Raw genomic sequence first — 12,443 nt, 5'->3', positions numbered from 1 at the left:
TTGTCGTGACGTATGTCTGTGGAAAGTACACACAGCAGCGGCGTCGCGGTGCTGCAGAGACCTGGAAACAAGACTCCTCACGTCCGCGTTCCCACTGAAAACGGCTAATGTCCGTCTCATAGAAACCCAAAGTAGGTCTCAAAACGCGTCTCACCTGCTTTCCATCTAGGAAATAAATATCAGAACGCGTCCAGGGTTAGGCTTCGTTTCCCAGCATTCATTTAGCCTGTGAATGACTCTGGCTATTTCCTAGTGTATTTGGTGATGTCGTTAGCTAGCTAGCCAGCTTATTTCTGTTTTGCAAGTGTTGCTTTAAAGATTTCGGGTTTTAATATTCAAACACATACGTTTTGTTAACCGTGTCGTGTCTACAAATAGGAATTCCTACTGTGTTAGACCGCCATAAATATGTGCAGGGGGATTTAGGCACGTCTGTACTGTAAATTTGACGTTAGCGTAGTTGATGTTCCGGGATGTAGCCTGGACCTTCGTCTGATAGCTGTTTATTTGGAAGCCCGAGAAAACAACAACAACGCCCCTCCCCCCTCTGAAATGCATTTTTTTTGTGATGTTTTAGTTTAGAAAAATGTCTGTGATTTCATTATTATTTTATTTTCCAGCTTACATATGGCAGCGATGGAAAAGCCCCCGTTCAGGCAAAACGTAAACTGCGGGGACTGGGAGATGAAGGAGAGGCTGGGGATGGGGGGGTTTGCCCATGTTTACCTGTACCAACATTGTGTAAGTGTGCCAGACCTGAATCCTCCCCCACTGATCCTAACGTCATGCAAATACACTAAGTTAGGATATAGTTGTACTTTCAGAGGACAGTATTCAGGAAGTAATCAGATGTTGACTGAAGTATTCCTGGACAGGCCTGACACCAGAAAATATCTAAGACCTTCAAACCCCACTTAAGAGAAAAAGAACGAATCAAAATACTTATAAAACATAAACTAAAAATATATATGTTGAGTAGTTTGAATCATATAGCCCCTGTGCTGTCTCGTGGGGTTCAGATGCCTTGGAGGCATGTTAACATTGGGAGTGGGGTCATCAGGACGTGACTTTGGGTCATCTAGACCCACTAGACAGTGCGCTGAACCTTTTTTCTTCAATGATTTGTGATCTTCACTGGTGTCCATGGATTACATTAAATCCTCTCCACCTTTATCCACCTTTGTCATGGTAGGGAGAACACGTCAATGGAAGGGTGGGGTCACAAGATGGCACAAGGGATAGAAAAGCTCTTAAAGTCAATCATTGCCAAAGGTTTATTGGTTTAAGTAATTTCATTGGCCTTATTAAAGATAGAGGATTTAGGTTTCATAGTTCAATTTTGTGAAATCATCCCATAATAACTTGATAACGTCCTCCTTGTCCACAGATACATTTACAATGATGTTGCTCGGATTCAAATTCTCTGTTCCTTTAGAACAGAAGGGAAAAGTTTTCATAATTTGATTGATTTAAAATCATTTACTTCTTAACATTTTCATTTAAAAATGTTGGGAGATTACAAAAAAGCTTTTGAAATGAACAAAAAGGGGAAACTTTTATCATTAATTGTGAATTTCTACAGTAGCAGGGTTCCTGCGAGCTCCTAAAGTCTCAGACATTTCCAAATCCACAACTAATACCCCAAAACAGCTATTTATTAATACAAAATTACGTAAAGGAATCACTCCTAGATTGTTGTTTAATGGTTATTTAATGGTATTTCAATTTGTTGCACAAACTACTGCATCAGTGGTCCCAAACCAGTATGATGCAGCAGACAAAGAAAAATACATACGTTACGCTTGCATGTTTTCTGTTTAGTTTATTTTCTGATTCTAGATGACATTTTATTTTGGATATCTATCGGATTCTGTCTACCACATGTAGCTGCTGGTACTGCCATGTTAAAAGCCTTAAGCTAACAAAGTTAATTTAAAAAAAGAAACTGTTGCTATTCAAAAAAACCTGAGCTGCTGTCCCACAGCTGATCCTAGCTTTGCTTGAGAACATTTTATTTAATATTCTATTGGTTGTTTTGAAAGCTATGCTGACTTTCATTTTCATGGACTGTTAAGAAAATTCTAGAAAAATCTCTTTTGCATAATTTGTAACAATGTTGGTTAAAGTGTTTCTGATAAATGCAATGTTGAAAACGTTTTTATTTTCAAATGAACAAGCTGATATGTGCTTTCAGTCCGCTCCATTATTAAACAAGTGTTCTATTTTGAACTTTGTGTTCACTAAATTCTGTTTTTATAGGCAACAAACGAAAAGCTCGCCGTGAAAATGTGCCGCCTGGAGCTCACACCAAGGAATAGAGACAGATGGAGCAGAGAAATCCAGATCATGAAAAAGTTAGTATCGAGTTTTTTTAAATCAAATTTCCTCTTCAGCCTTTTAACGGAAACCCTTTCCTAAAATATGAGCAGTGAAGGAGTAGAGCGCTGTGAAGAACTGCGCTGTCGTTGATCTCAGCTGCTGCTTCATTCTCACTCAGGCTGAATCACATCAACGTGGTGACGGCTCAGGATGTTCCAGAGGAGATGAAGCGCATCGCCTTGAACGATCTTCCCCTGCTGGCCATGGAGTACTGCTCCAGAGGAGACCTGAGGAAGGTGAGCCGCTCCCTGATCCTCATGGAACGTTGCTGGAGGACTCCTGTTTTTCATTTTGTCAAACATCAGAGAATAAGTTGTGCAGTTGTCTAAGCTGAGTGCAGTTTTTCTGATCTTATGAAACTCATTTTCCGTTTTCAGGTGTTAAGTAAACCTGAAAACTGCTGCGGGCTGAAAGAAAGCGAGGTGCTTTCTTTACTCAGTGATGTGGGTGAGTCTGCTGTTTCAGCTTTGCTTTCTCGCGTCCCTCAGACGCTCAGCTGTGAGCTAACGGGATTTCCCATCTGACCCAGGATCTGGTATTCAGTATCTTCACGAGAACAAAATTATACACAGAGACCTTAAACCTGAAAACATCGTCCTGCAAGACATCAATGGAAAGGTGAGCTGCTGGGGTTTGATTTCCAGTGGTGTGTCTGCATGAAGGAAACCTCTCTGTGACATTTCTGCTGCAGCTCGTCCACAAAATCATTGACCTGGGCTATGCCAAAGACCTAGACCAGGGCAGTCTCTGCACCTCCTTTGTCGGCACACTGCAGTATCTGGTAAGAAGTTATTGGTGGTCATTAGCGATCATAGCGGCGTCTGGCTTTTAAGGAGATGATTAGACCCAACCCCTTTCCCTCCTCAGGCGCCTGAGCTGTTTGAGAACAAGCCGTACACCGTCACCGTGGACTACTGGAGCTTCGGCACCATGATCTTCGAATGCAGCTGTGGTTTCAGGCCTTTTCTGCACAATCTGCAACCTGTACAATGGTGAGAGGGCCAAAACAGGCCCAACACTTTTTCCAAACTGAGAACTTCTGTAAATTCTGATGTTCTTGAGCTGATGTGGATTTGAACCTCTGGCACATTACGTGGAAAAAGCTCCATCTGCATCATTTCTGGCATCACATAAAACCTTCAATTAACTTAAAATCAAAGACAAAAAGGGGCTTCTTGTTGGTGTTTTTAGTCAGGTTTTTATGTGAGAAAAACGTAGTTGCTAATTATTTGTATGAAACCTTTGTCACCTAATGGTGAACAAAAGATGATTGATGATATAAACAATAAAAGTAATTAGATGACCCAGCAGGGGGAGCCAAATCACACCAAGGTGGTGTTTTTTCCCACGTGAGTTTTCTATTTGCATGTTTGTTATTTACGAGCGTTTTGGATCCTTTAGATCACAAGAAAACATGAATATTGGCAGTAAAGTATTAAAGTATTTTGATTTATTTTTGGTTTTAAAATGTAGGCTATAACTGTGAACCAACACTTTCTGCTTTTATTCTTATTAAAAAAAACATTATTTTGTTGTTTAAAACGTAGAAACATTTCTCTTAATGTCATCAAAAATGCAACATTAAAGCTTATTCTAAGTTCTGGCCAAAGTTTAGAACTTAAACCTAACAGTGGTTTGCAGAAATCTAAACTTATTTATTAGTTTTATCTCATCGGAAAAAACACAACCTTTTTTCTTAATCTGTTTTCCTGGGGTAAATAAAGATTCAATAAATAAGATCACAGGGGACACAAAAAGAACAAAAACTGGGATTGAAGAAAATCACTGTAAACGATGGATGTCAATACCACAGCTGTAACAGTATCGACAATGTCAGAAGTGTGGGATTTTCTTCTTTATCGTTTTCTCCACAGGGCCAGCAAAGTGAAGAATAAAGGTCCAAAGGACATCATGGCTGTAGAGGAGCTGAACGGTGAAGTCCGGTTCTCCACTCACCTCCCCTACCCCAACAATCTCAGCAGGTTCAACCCTTTACCCAGCTTGAAAATAAGATTTGATAACTCATGTTTTCTGTTCATCCCGGTTAAAATTATGCTGAACGTCCTGATGGTGAACTCTCTCTCTCTCTTGGGTAGGACTCTGCTGGAGCCGATGGAGACTCTGCTTCAGCTGATGCTGAAGTGGGACCCGGTCCAGAGGGGGGGCAGAGTCAACTCTGACACTAAGAAGCCCATGTGCTTTGAGGTGCTGGAGCAGATCCTCAGCATGAGGGTGAGGGTTTCCCTTCATGCGTGACGTGTTGTTAACGTGTTTGAATGAAAACCGTTAGGAAAAAGGATCTTGACTAAGAAGAGTATTGCGTTTGTTGTAAAGGATGCAGCTTTGCAGGATCTCTGTCTGTAATTCAACTTTTCCTTCGCTGTGGTCCCTGCAGGTCGTCCACATTCTGAACATGACTACAGCTCAGGTCCACTCTTTCCAGCTCAGTCCAGACGAGAGTCTCCACAGCTTGCAGAAGAGAATTGAAGGGGAGACCAAGATCGAGGTGGTCAACCAGGAGCTTCTGCATGAGACGGGCGTGTCCCTGGATCCCAGGAAACCTGCGGCACAGTGTGCCTTAGACGGAGTGGTGCGTCCAACTCGCACAGCTTTTCTTCTGGAAGTAGAAAACAGTCTGCCTCCTTCTAGGAGCCAAGAATAAAACACAAAATTGTAAAACGGTCTTAGAAAAAAAACACTCAAAAAAAGTGGCCTTTTAGAAGTGGTTTCATGAGCAAAAATGTTTGTTTTCTCCAAAAGAAAAGCTTAAAGGTTTGATATTCTGTATGAATAATAGCTGGAATAACTCCTTATCAAACATGTTCATCCAGTAAATTCCATAAAAAACATGATCACTTTAAACATGTCAAGTTCTTGATGGCTCGCTGTGTTCTGTGTTACAGAGAGGATGGGATAGCTACGTCGTGTATTTATTCGATAAAAGCCTCACCAAGTATTCTGGCCCGTTTAGCGCCAGACGACTGCCTGAGAAGGTTAACACGATAGGTGAGCAGAGCTAGCTCACGGTTTCCCTCGACTGCTGCTGCTGGCATCCAACGCCGCAGATGTTTTCCTGCTTTTTTTTCATTTTTTTCAATTTTCAATTGCTTTTGCAGTGCAAGAACCCAAGACTCAGCTGCCACTGGTGGTGCTGAAGAAGGTGTGGGGTGAAGCGGTGAGCTACATCTGCGGCCTGAAAGAGGATTACTGCAGACTCTTCCAGGGACAGAGAGCTGCCATGTGGGTAGCAGCATTTATACACCATGGTTTCATATTTCACTCTTTTCATCCTCCACTCGTGCTATCTTGTGGGGTCCAGATGACCCCACTCTCAACGTTAAACGTTGAGAGTGGGGTCATCTGGACCCCACAAGATAGCACAAGGGATAAACAACAAGAAATCTTCTAAGAAGAAATCCAAATCTAGAAACCAGGAGTTCCACACAGGAATTCAAAAAGGGAAAAATAGGCTGAAAACGCTTCAAAGAATGACTTCCAATTGAATGTTACTCAACCCAACAATTACTTTTTGCACATTCTAAGCAAATGCTTTTTGTATTTTTGGAGTTTTTATGGACTTGGCTTTAGTTCCTTTTGATTACACTGACAAAAACTAGTGTAATAAGTGAAAAATGACTGATTTTAGAACCAAATGTCAACAAATTGAGAATAATAATCTTAGAACAAGTTGTACCCATCTCCATAAATCCTCAAAATCTGAAACTAGCACAGATTTTTGGAACAGAAATCTACATTTTTGTTTCCAAAAGTAATAATAATAATAATTCCAGCCCATCTTGGCAACAGTTATTGAACTTTAAAACAACATCCTTCAAATGGAACCAGAGCAATTTAGGCTTAAATCCAGTTTTTCTATTGTCAGGAGTTTGGAGCAAAAGGATTTTAAGAATAATTTCCTTGTTTCTAGATCTTAGCTCTTAATGAGACGAACGTTCTCATTTGTGCTGGTTTGGAGAAAAGCTTGGAAAGCTGTAAAGAGACAAACACCTTTGAACCTGAAGTGTCTAAAAACGGGCTTTTAGGTCTTACCCAGCTGTAGCTTCTTCCCCCTAAAACACATTATTAACGTCTTATTTGACATGATGGAGTTAATCATGGCCGTCTGAGCGTTGGTGCTCGCCCCTCTTCATCCCTTGTCTTTGTTCCCCTGCAGGTTGAGCCTCCTGCGCTACAACACCAACCTGACCAGGTGTAAGAACAGCATGTTCGGCTTCTCCCAGCAGCTCAAAGCCAAGCTGGATTTCTTCAAGAGCAGCATTCAGTACGACCTGGAAAAGTACAGCGACCAGATGCACTATGGAATCTGTGAGTGTTTGGTCGTCTTTCTGTAACGTGGATGAGCTCGTGGAGCGCTGAAACATGTGGCGTGTTTTCTTCACTCACAGCCTCAGAGAAGATGCTGAAAGCCTGGCAGGAGAATGAGGAGAGAGCGGCTGCTTTTGCACAGGTACTCACAGCTCTAAGGCCGCATTTGCACTGCATGGTTCAAGTGACCCAATTCAGATTTTTTTTTTCCCTCTCATGTGGCACAGATCGGATATGACCGGTGAACGTGTAAGCAGGACAAAAGCGCATGGATTCCGATTTTTTCAGATCGGATTCAGGCCTCACTCATATGTGGAAATAAATCGGATACGAATCGGATCCTTGCATTTGCGTGTGCCATGTAAGCAGACAAATCGGATATTCCCCAGTAAATGCGAGTCGTACGTCAGTGACGTCAACTCAGGACACCACCAACTGAGATCACATGACTTATTAAGGTGCTTTTGTGCGCTGATTTTGCTGTTCGAGGACAGCTGGAGCCCCATCAGCTGTTACCTTTCAGCCTCAGGCTTCGTTATTTCCGGTCCGGTCAGGACGCAAACGGTAACTAATCAAGCGGGACACCGTTGCTCTGGAACAGGCTAGAAGCCGTTTATTTCTTTGCTTGGAGCAAACTGTTAGTACAGCACAACGTCTGCAAACACTTCCTCATTCAAAACTCAGAGAGAGCACATAAGCCGGCCGAGCAGCCCTTCTCTTTCTTCTCCCACGCATCCCCTCTCCTGCCTCATCCAGGAGCGCCCAAGGCAACGCCTCCTTCCGTCGCTGCGTTGCCTCCATGACAACCGCAGTTACACAAAAGTCCGAAGGAGGTCCACGGAAGGCGGAAATGCTGCTACGTAGTCCTCAGAACGTCTACGTTTGATAGTTTCAGCATTGTATATTGTAAATGCAAATATCGGATACGGGTCACTTTTAAAAGATGATGTCATCAAAAAAATCGTATATATTCAGAAAATCGGATTTGGGCATCAAGACCTGCAGTGTAAATGCAACCTAAATGACTCAGAGTAGTATTGAAAGTGTTTGTTGTTATGGAACGTGTTTTCCTCCAGGTGGCAGAGGTGAGTCACTTGGACGATGAGATCATGGCTCTGCACTCTGAGATCGTGGAGCTTCAGAGGAGCCCGTATGCTCGACGCCAAGGAGACAAGATGGAGCAGCTGTGAGTGGTTCATTTTAGAAAAACATAGTTTTATTCAAAAACAAAAAACTGTTGTCTTTGCAAATTCAAATATTCCCTTTTTTCTTTCAGAGAAGAAAAAGCGATTGAGCTCTATAGACAACTAAAAATGAAATGCAAAAGTAAGAAATGCCTTCAGCGCAACAACTCTTTTCAACTCTGTACGATGAATTAAAACAAAGTCTGAATGGGTTTTGTTTCTCTCAGTACCGGACTCAGATGTGAGCAGTGACAGCTCAGAGATGGTGAAGGCCATCATCCAGACGGTCCAGAACCAGGACAAAGTCCTCAAAGATCTCTACACCCACCTCAGGTAAAAGTCAGGTTTGAACTCAGATGTTGTCCAGTTTTGGGTTTAACCCGGCTTCGTCTGCCTCATACGAATCCGATTTGCTTTCCTCTGCAGTAAAATCCTGATTAGCAAGCAGAAGATCATCGACTTGTTCCCACGCATTGAGAAAACCTTGGAGAACATCAAAGATGCTGACAACACGGTGATGCAGATGCAGATCAAGAGACAGAGGGAGTTCTGGCATTTACTCAAGATCGCTTGTGTAAGCGGTTCTCTCTTCTCATTCTACTGGTTCTTGGATTTCCCCACAGCTTTGCTGAAGTTTACAGCTTTGTGTGCTATTCCACAATCCAGCTTTGCTTTGACCTAGACGGGAATTTGCAGCTGATATTCAGTCAAACCTATAAAATAGGATGTTTATCTATAGACCCACTCGCCTTTTTAGTGTTTCTGTCATGATCTTGTGCCATTTCTCTGATGATGGAGGACAGATGCAAAGAAAATCAAGCCTAAGATTGCATTTCAGAGTATTTTCATTATTCAAATCGTTGAGAATCAGAAGCAGACGGAAAATTGTCATTTCAAAAAGATCTTATTTGTGACAGAAAATGTGGGTCCCTGCTCCGAGCTGTCAGTAACGGCGAGGGGAAGGGGGGCGGGGTTGGTTTTGCTCTCCAGCCACTCGGCAGGAGTCCTAGAGAACGACATAACTTTTTGGATTTTGGCAAAAAAACAGCATAATCCATAACCCTAACCCACTGGAAACGCTTTTACAATAGATCAAAAGGTGACCGCAGTGGGACTTTAATAACCTAATATTCAAGAAATCTGTCGTTTTAACAGCAGACAATTAAAGCGAGTCCAAAGATAATTCTCAATAAAAATGTGAAGGAAGTCAAAAGGGAAAAACAGCTGAAATACTAGTCAGAGTGCAGTTTTTTTTACCACGGTGGGGGCATGTGAGTGTCCTGGTACGTCCTGCATCTGTCAGCCTCACACTGTGGTCTGTCTGTCCTTCAGGCCCAGAACTCTTCCCGGAACTCCATCGCCGTCAGTCCGGAGTCCTCCAATCTGCTGCAGGTGTCTCAGTGGTCGCAGTCGGCCCAGCCGGTCAGCTCCCCCCATCCTCTCGTCTCCCTGCCTGGTCCCAATGACAGGTAACCCACCCGTGTTTGTACGAATCCTTCAAAGTCAACGACATTAAACCCCAGTGACTGTCTTTAGTTTTAAGAGTTTGTGCCAAAAGTCGAACTCTTTACTCACTCAATAAACTCATCAGTGGGCCGTTCAGGTTCTGCCATCCTGGACCATCTTCTGTGCTTTATGGTCAACCACCTAATTGTAGGTCTGAAATCCAGGCGATGGTTTGGGTTTGCCCGGAGTTCTGGCCGTGATTTATCCCATTTTTCCTTCTTAATCTAACTCTGAAAGGACAGAAGTGTCCCTCATATTCCTGCATGTCCTTCCCTCAGTGATGCTGCCCCCCGCCTGCTGCAGGAGAACCAGAAGTACCTCAGTCAGCTGACCAGCTTGATGCAGGAGGCCGCTGACGATCAGGCCAAAAGCATAGTGGTGAGTCCTGTCTCTCCAGGTTTATTGCTGTTATTTGACTCTGATGCCACTCAGCTGAGTCGGTATTTTCTAAGTCACTTTTGAAATCGTTTTGGAAAGCCCCAAATCCAAGTTATGACACATTTACCAAAGTACCATAGCCCTCTGTGGAGCTCCTGACTACAATACCCATAATGCTTCAACAATGCTTCAAGTGGTTTGGCTTTTCAGTTATATTTATCATATTAGTAACAATAACAAATCAGGGTCTTTTTTTTCTTCCTAAAGGGTGAAGTCAGGCTTTGTAGCTCCTATTGGGCCGTTGTCAGCAGCTCTGTGGTTCCATCACACAACTGTGCAAAACTTTGTTAGTCTAGAAACAAAAACACAATCCCCCAATGACATCGTTTCCACTAAATGATAATTATGCAGATGGGCACAAACCAAATCGCACGATAAGTATTTTAAAAGCATGGCGACAGATGTGATCAATACTTTCATTTACAGCAAACACATTTCAAATCCTGCCCCGGCATCATCATCATCATCATCTATCAAACCATATTAGGAAAAGGTGGTTGGTGATTTTTCAGAAGAGCTGTGGATCCAACAAACGCTCTACTTTTGATGAGCAGTGGGACCTCTTGTGGCGCCCAAGGCAACCAGTTCCTACCAAGACGCGCATTGGCATCCGGTTGTTGGTCACATGACTCATTTCATTCTAAAGCGTTTCCATTGCAGCTTTGAGAAATCTGTCCATTTAAATACGTCTCAGAAACCCCCTGCCCCAACTGCACTTTTTTCGAAATTGTCATGTTTTCATTAGGCAAATTTATTATCCTAAACCAATTTTGCACAATTTCATGGCCAATAGCAACGCAGCTAGTGAGACGTCGACCTGATTGGCTCTTCGAGTGTTGAAGGTGGCAGAGCCCTCCCTATCTTTGAGAAGAAAGATAGGTTGGAGGTCTACCTGTTTTTATCAATCTGTTGTTGTCTGTGTGTGTGTGTGTGTGTGTGTGTGCGTGCGTGTGAGTGTCCTATACAAAAGTCTAATTAGTGAAGAATATTATTTGATGTTGTTTTTGTGTGTTTTTTGTTTTAAGGACCAAGACTGGAGCTGGACAAAATACGAGTCTTTATCCACAAAGTTGAAAAAGCAAAATGCATAAACCCATTTTTGCCCCCCCCCCCCCGAACTAACACTAAAGAGTGTAAAGTGTCTCTGCAGCTGGGGGTGTGTGGGGGGGGGGTTGTACAGCAGTTCACGGACCTGGAAAGCCTATGAAACGGATCGTCCCTGAAAGGCAGACATGTTGGTGTTGGTCCTCTCATCTTCACTGAGGAAGGGCGATGGATCCAAAATCGGCTGTTCTAGCAGAGAACGAGCAGCCTTCAGCCTTCCTGCCTCCTTTTGCTTTGCTGCTCATTCTGCCCTAAATCCATTCATCATGAAAACAGTCGGGATCCGGCACAGACGTGGGAACTGGTTCCACTTTGACTCCATAACCGGAAACAGGAAGTGGTCAGAGGTGGAGTGGACCAAAGAGTTTAAGGAGGTGCTGGGGGGTAATAATCAAGCAAACTGCACTTTGAAACTCCCATGTAGCTTCTTTGTGAAGAGAACGGTTGATTTGAAAGAAACCCCACAAACCTTTGGTTGTTCAAATTTCTGGAAATGTATCTGGTTTTTTTTTTATCTTGATGGTGTTCTATATAACAGGCTGATATATGGCGGGCCATCATGTTTGTACAGTGTTTGTACTGTCTGTATATTTGAATTATCGCCATGGTAACGCGCGGTTTGTTTCAGTGGATGTTTGAGGATGAATCCAAACGAGTACAAAGTGTTTTTTTACCCAAATAAACCGATTTGTTTTTAGCAGAATGATAATGCGACTGCAGTCTGGATGAATGTGCAGAAATCTGTGCGTTTTCTTCAAGGTCGGACACTTTTCAGTTTAAGATCTTAACTGGAACGTCAAGTCTGAGAATCTCGTTTCTTGTCGGTCCCACAAACATTGTTGTGATGATGACAAATAAAAAACAAAACTGGCGGAGCTGAAGGCCTCTGTGATGGACGGCCGTTCAGGTTTTCGCTGAAGCACAATTTTCTCATTTTTAATCTGAAAGTGTTACATTCTTACTTTCCAGCAGCTGGAAATGGATTTCTTTCCAAATAAAAACCTGCTGCAGGAAACGTGAAGCACTGAGGGCTCCAGGGTCATCCGCACAAACGAGAGTCGAAGATCCCGCCGACCTCTCCCCCGTGGAGCTGCAGGAGACCTGTGGAATGAAAGAAATGAGGGGCATGTAGTTCAGTTCCAGTCAGCGTTGGGCGCATGTTCAGATGTATTCAGGAAATTAAAGTGGAATGCCAGAAATTTGTATTTAATTTTCTTCATTTTTGTTCCCTCACACTTGAGTTTTGTTTCCAGCTGCTGCGTTGAATGTGTCTATGAACAGTTTTTCTGTTGTATGAAGATCAGATGTTTACCCGCTAATAAACTCTGACCTCTGAGACGTCAGACGTGGAGTCGCTCTTTCTATGTGCAGCGTCAAGGAACACGCCTCCGTCATTTTATTCTCACTTCTATGTGACTTTCATTTCATAGAAAAATGTATATATATATAATTTCTGCTGAAGTATTTTAGTTTTTAGGTATTGCAAATGTTTTTGTTCTGAAAAAT

At 42.7% G+C, this 12,443-nt stretch overlaps 1 protein-coding gene across 1 annotated transcript; it reads left to right on the top strand.

The window, feature by feature from the left end:
- On the top strand, positions 1-12,280 carry LOC101159621 (inhibitor of nuclear factor kappa-B kinase subunit alpha). The gene is made up of 22 exons (XM_023949501.1): positions 1-131; positions 621-741; positions 2,260-2,354; positions 2,498-2,615; positions 2,757-2,826; positions 2,909-2,997; positions 3,071-3,160; positions 3,247-3,371; positions 4,254-4,361; positions 4,476-4,611; positions 4,775-4,969; positions 5,283-5,385; positions 5,496-5,619; positions 6,554-6,705; positions 6,786-6,847; positions 7,782-7,891; positions 7,982-8,031; positions 8,117-8,222; positions 8,316-8,463; positions 9,222-9,358; positions 9,674-9,773; positions 10,859-12,280. The coding sequence occupies exons 2-22, from the start codon at positions 628-630 to the stop codon at positions 10,922-10,924; spliced, it is 2,298 nt and encodes a 765-aa protein (XP_023805269.1). The 5' UTR covers positions 1-131; positions 621-627; the 3' UTR covers positions 10,925-12,280.
- The last annotated feature ends 163 nt before the right edge of the window (positions 12,281-12,443 follow it).

The sequence above is a fragment of the Oryzias latipes genome, chromosome 19 (assembly GCF_002234675.1).
Source record: "Oryzias latipes chromosome 19, ASM223467v1".
Classification (NCBI taxonomy): Eukaryota; Metazoa; Chordata; class Actinopteri; order Beloniformes; family Adrianichthyidae; genus Oryzias; species Oryzias latipes.
The sequence above is the reverse complement of the archived record's forward strand: the minus strand, read 5'-3'. Positions and strand labels throughout refer to the sequence as shown.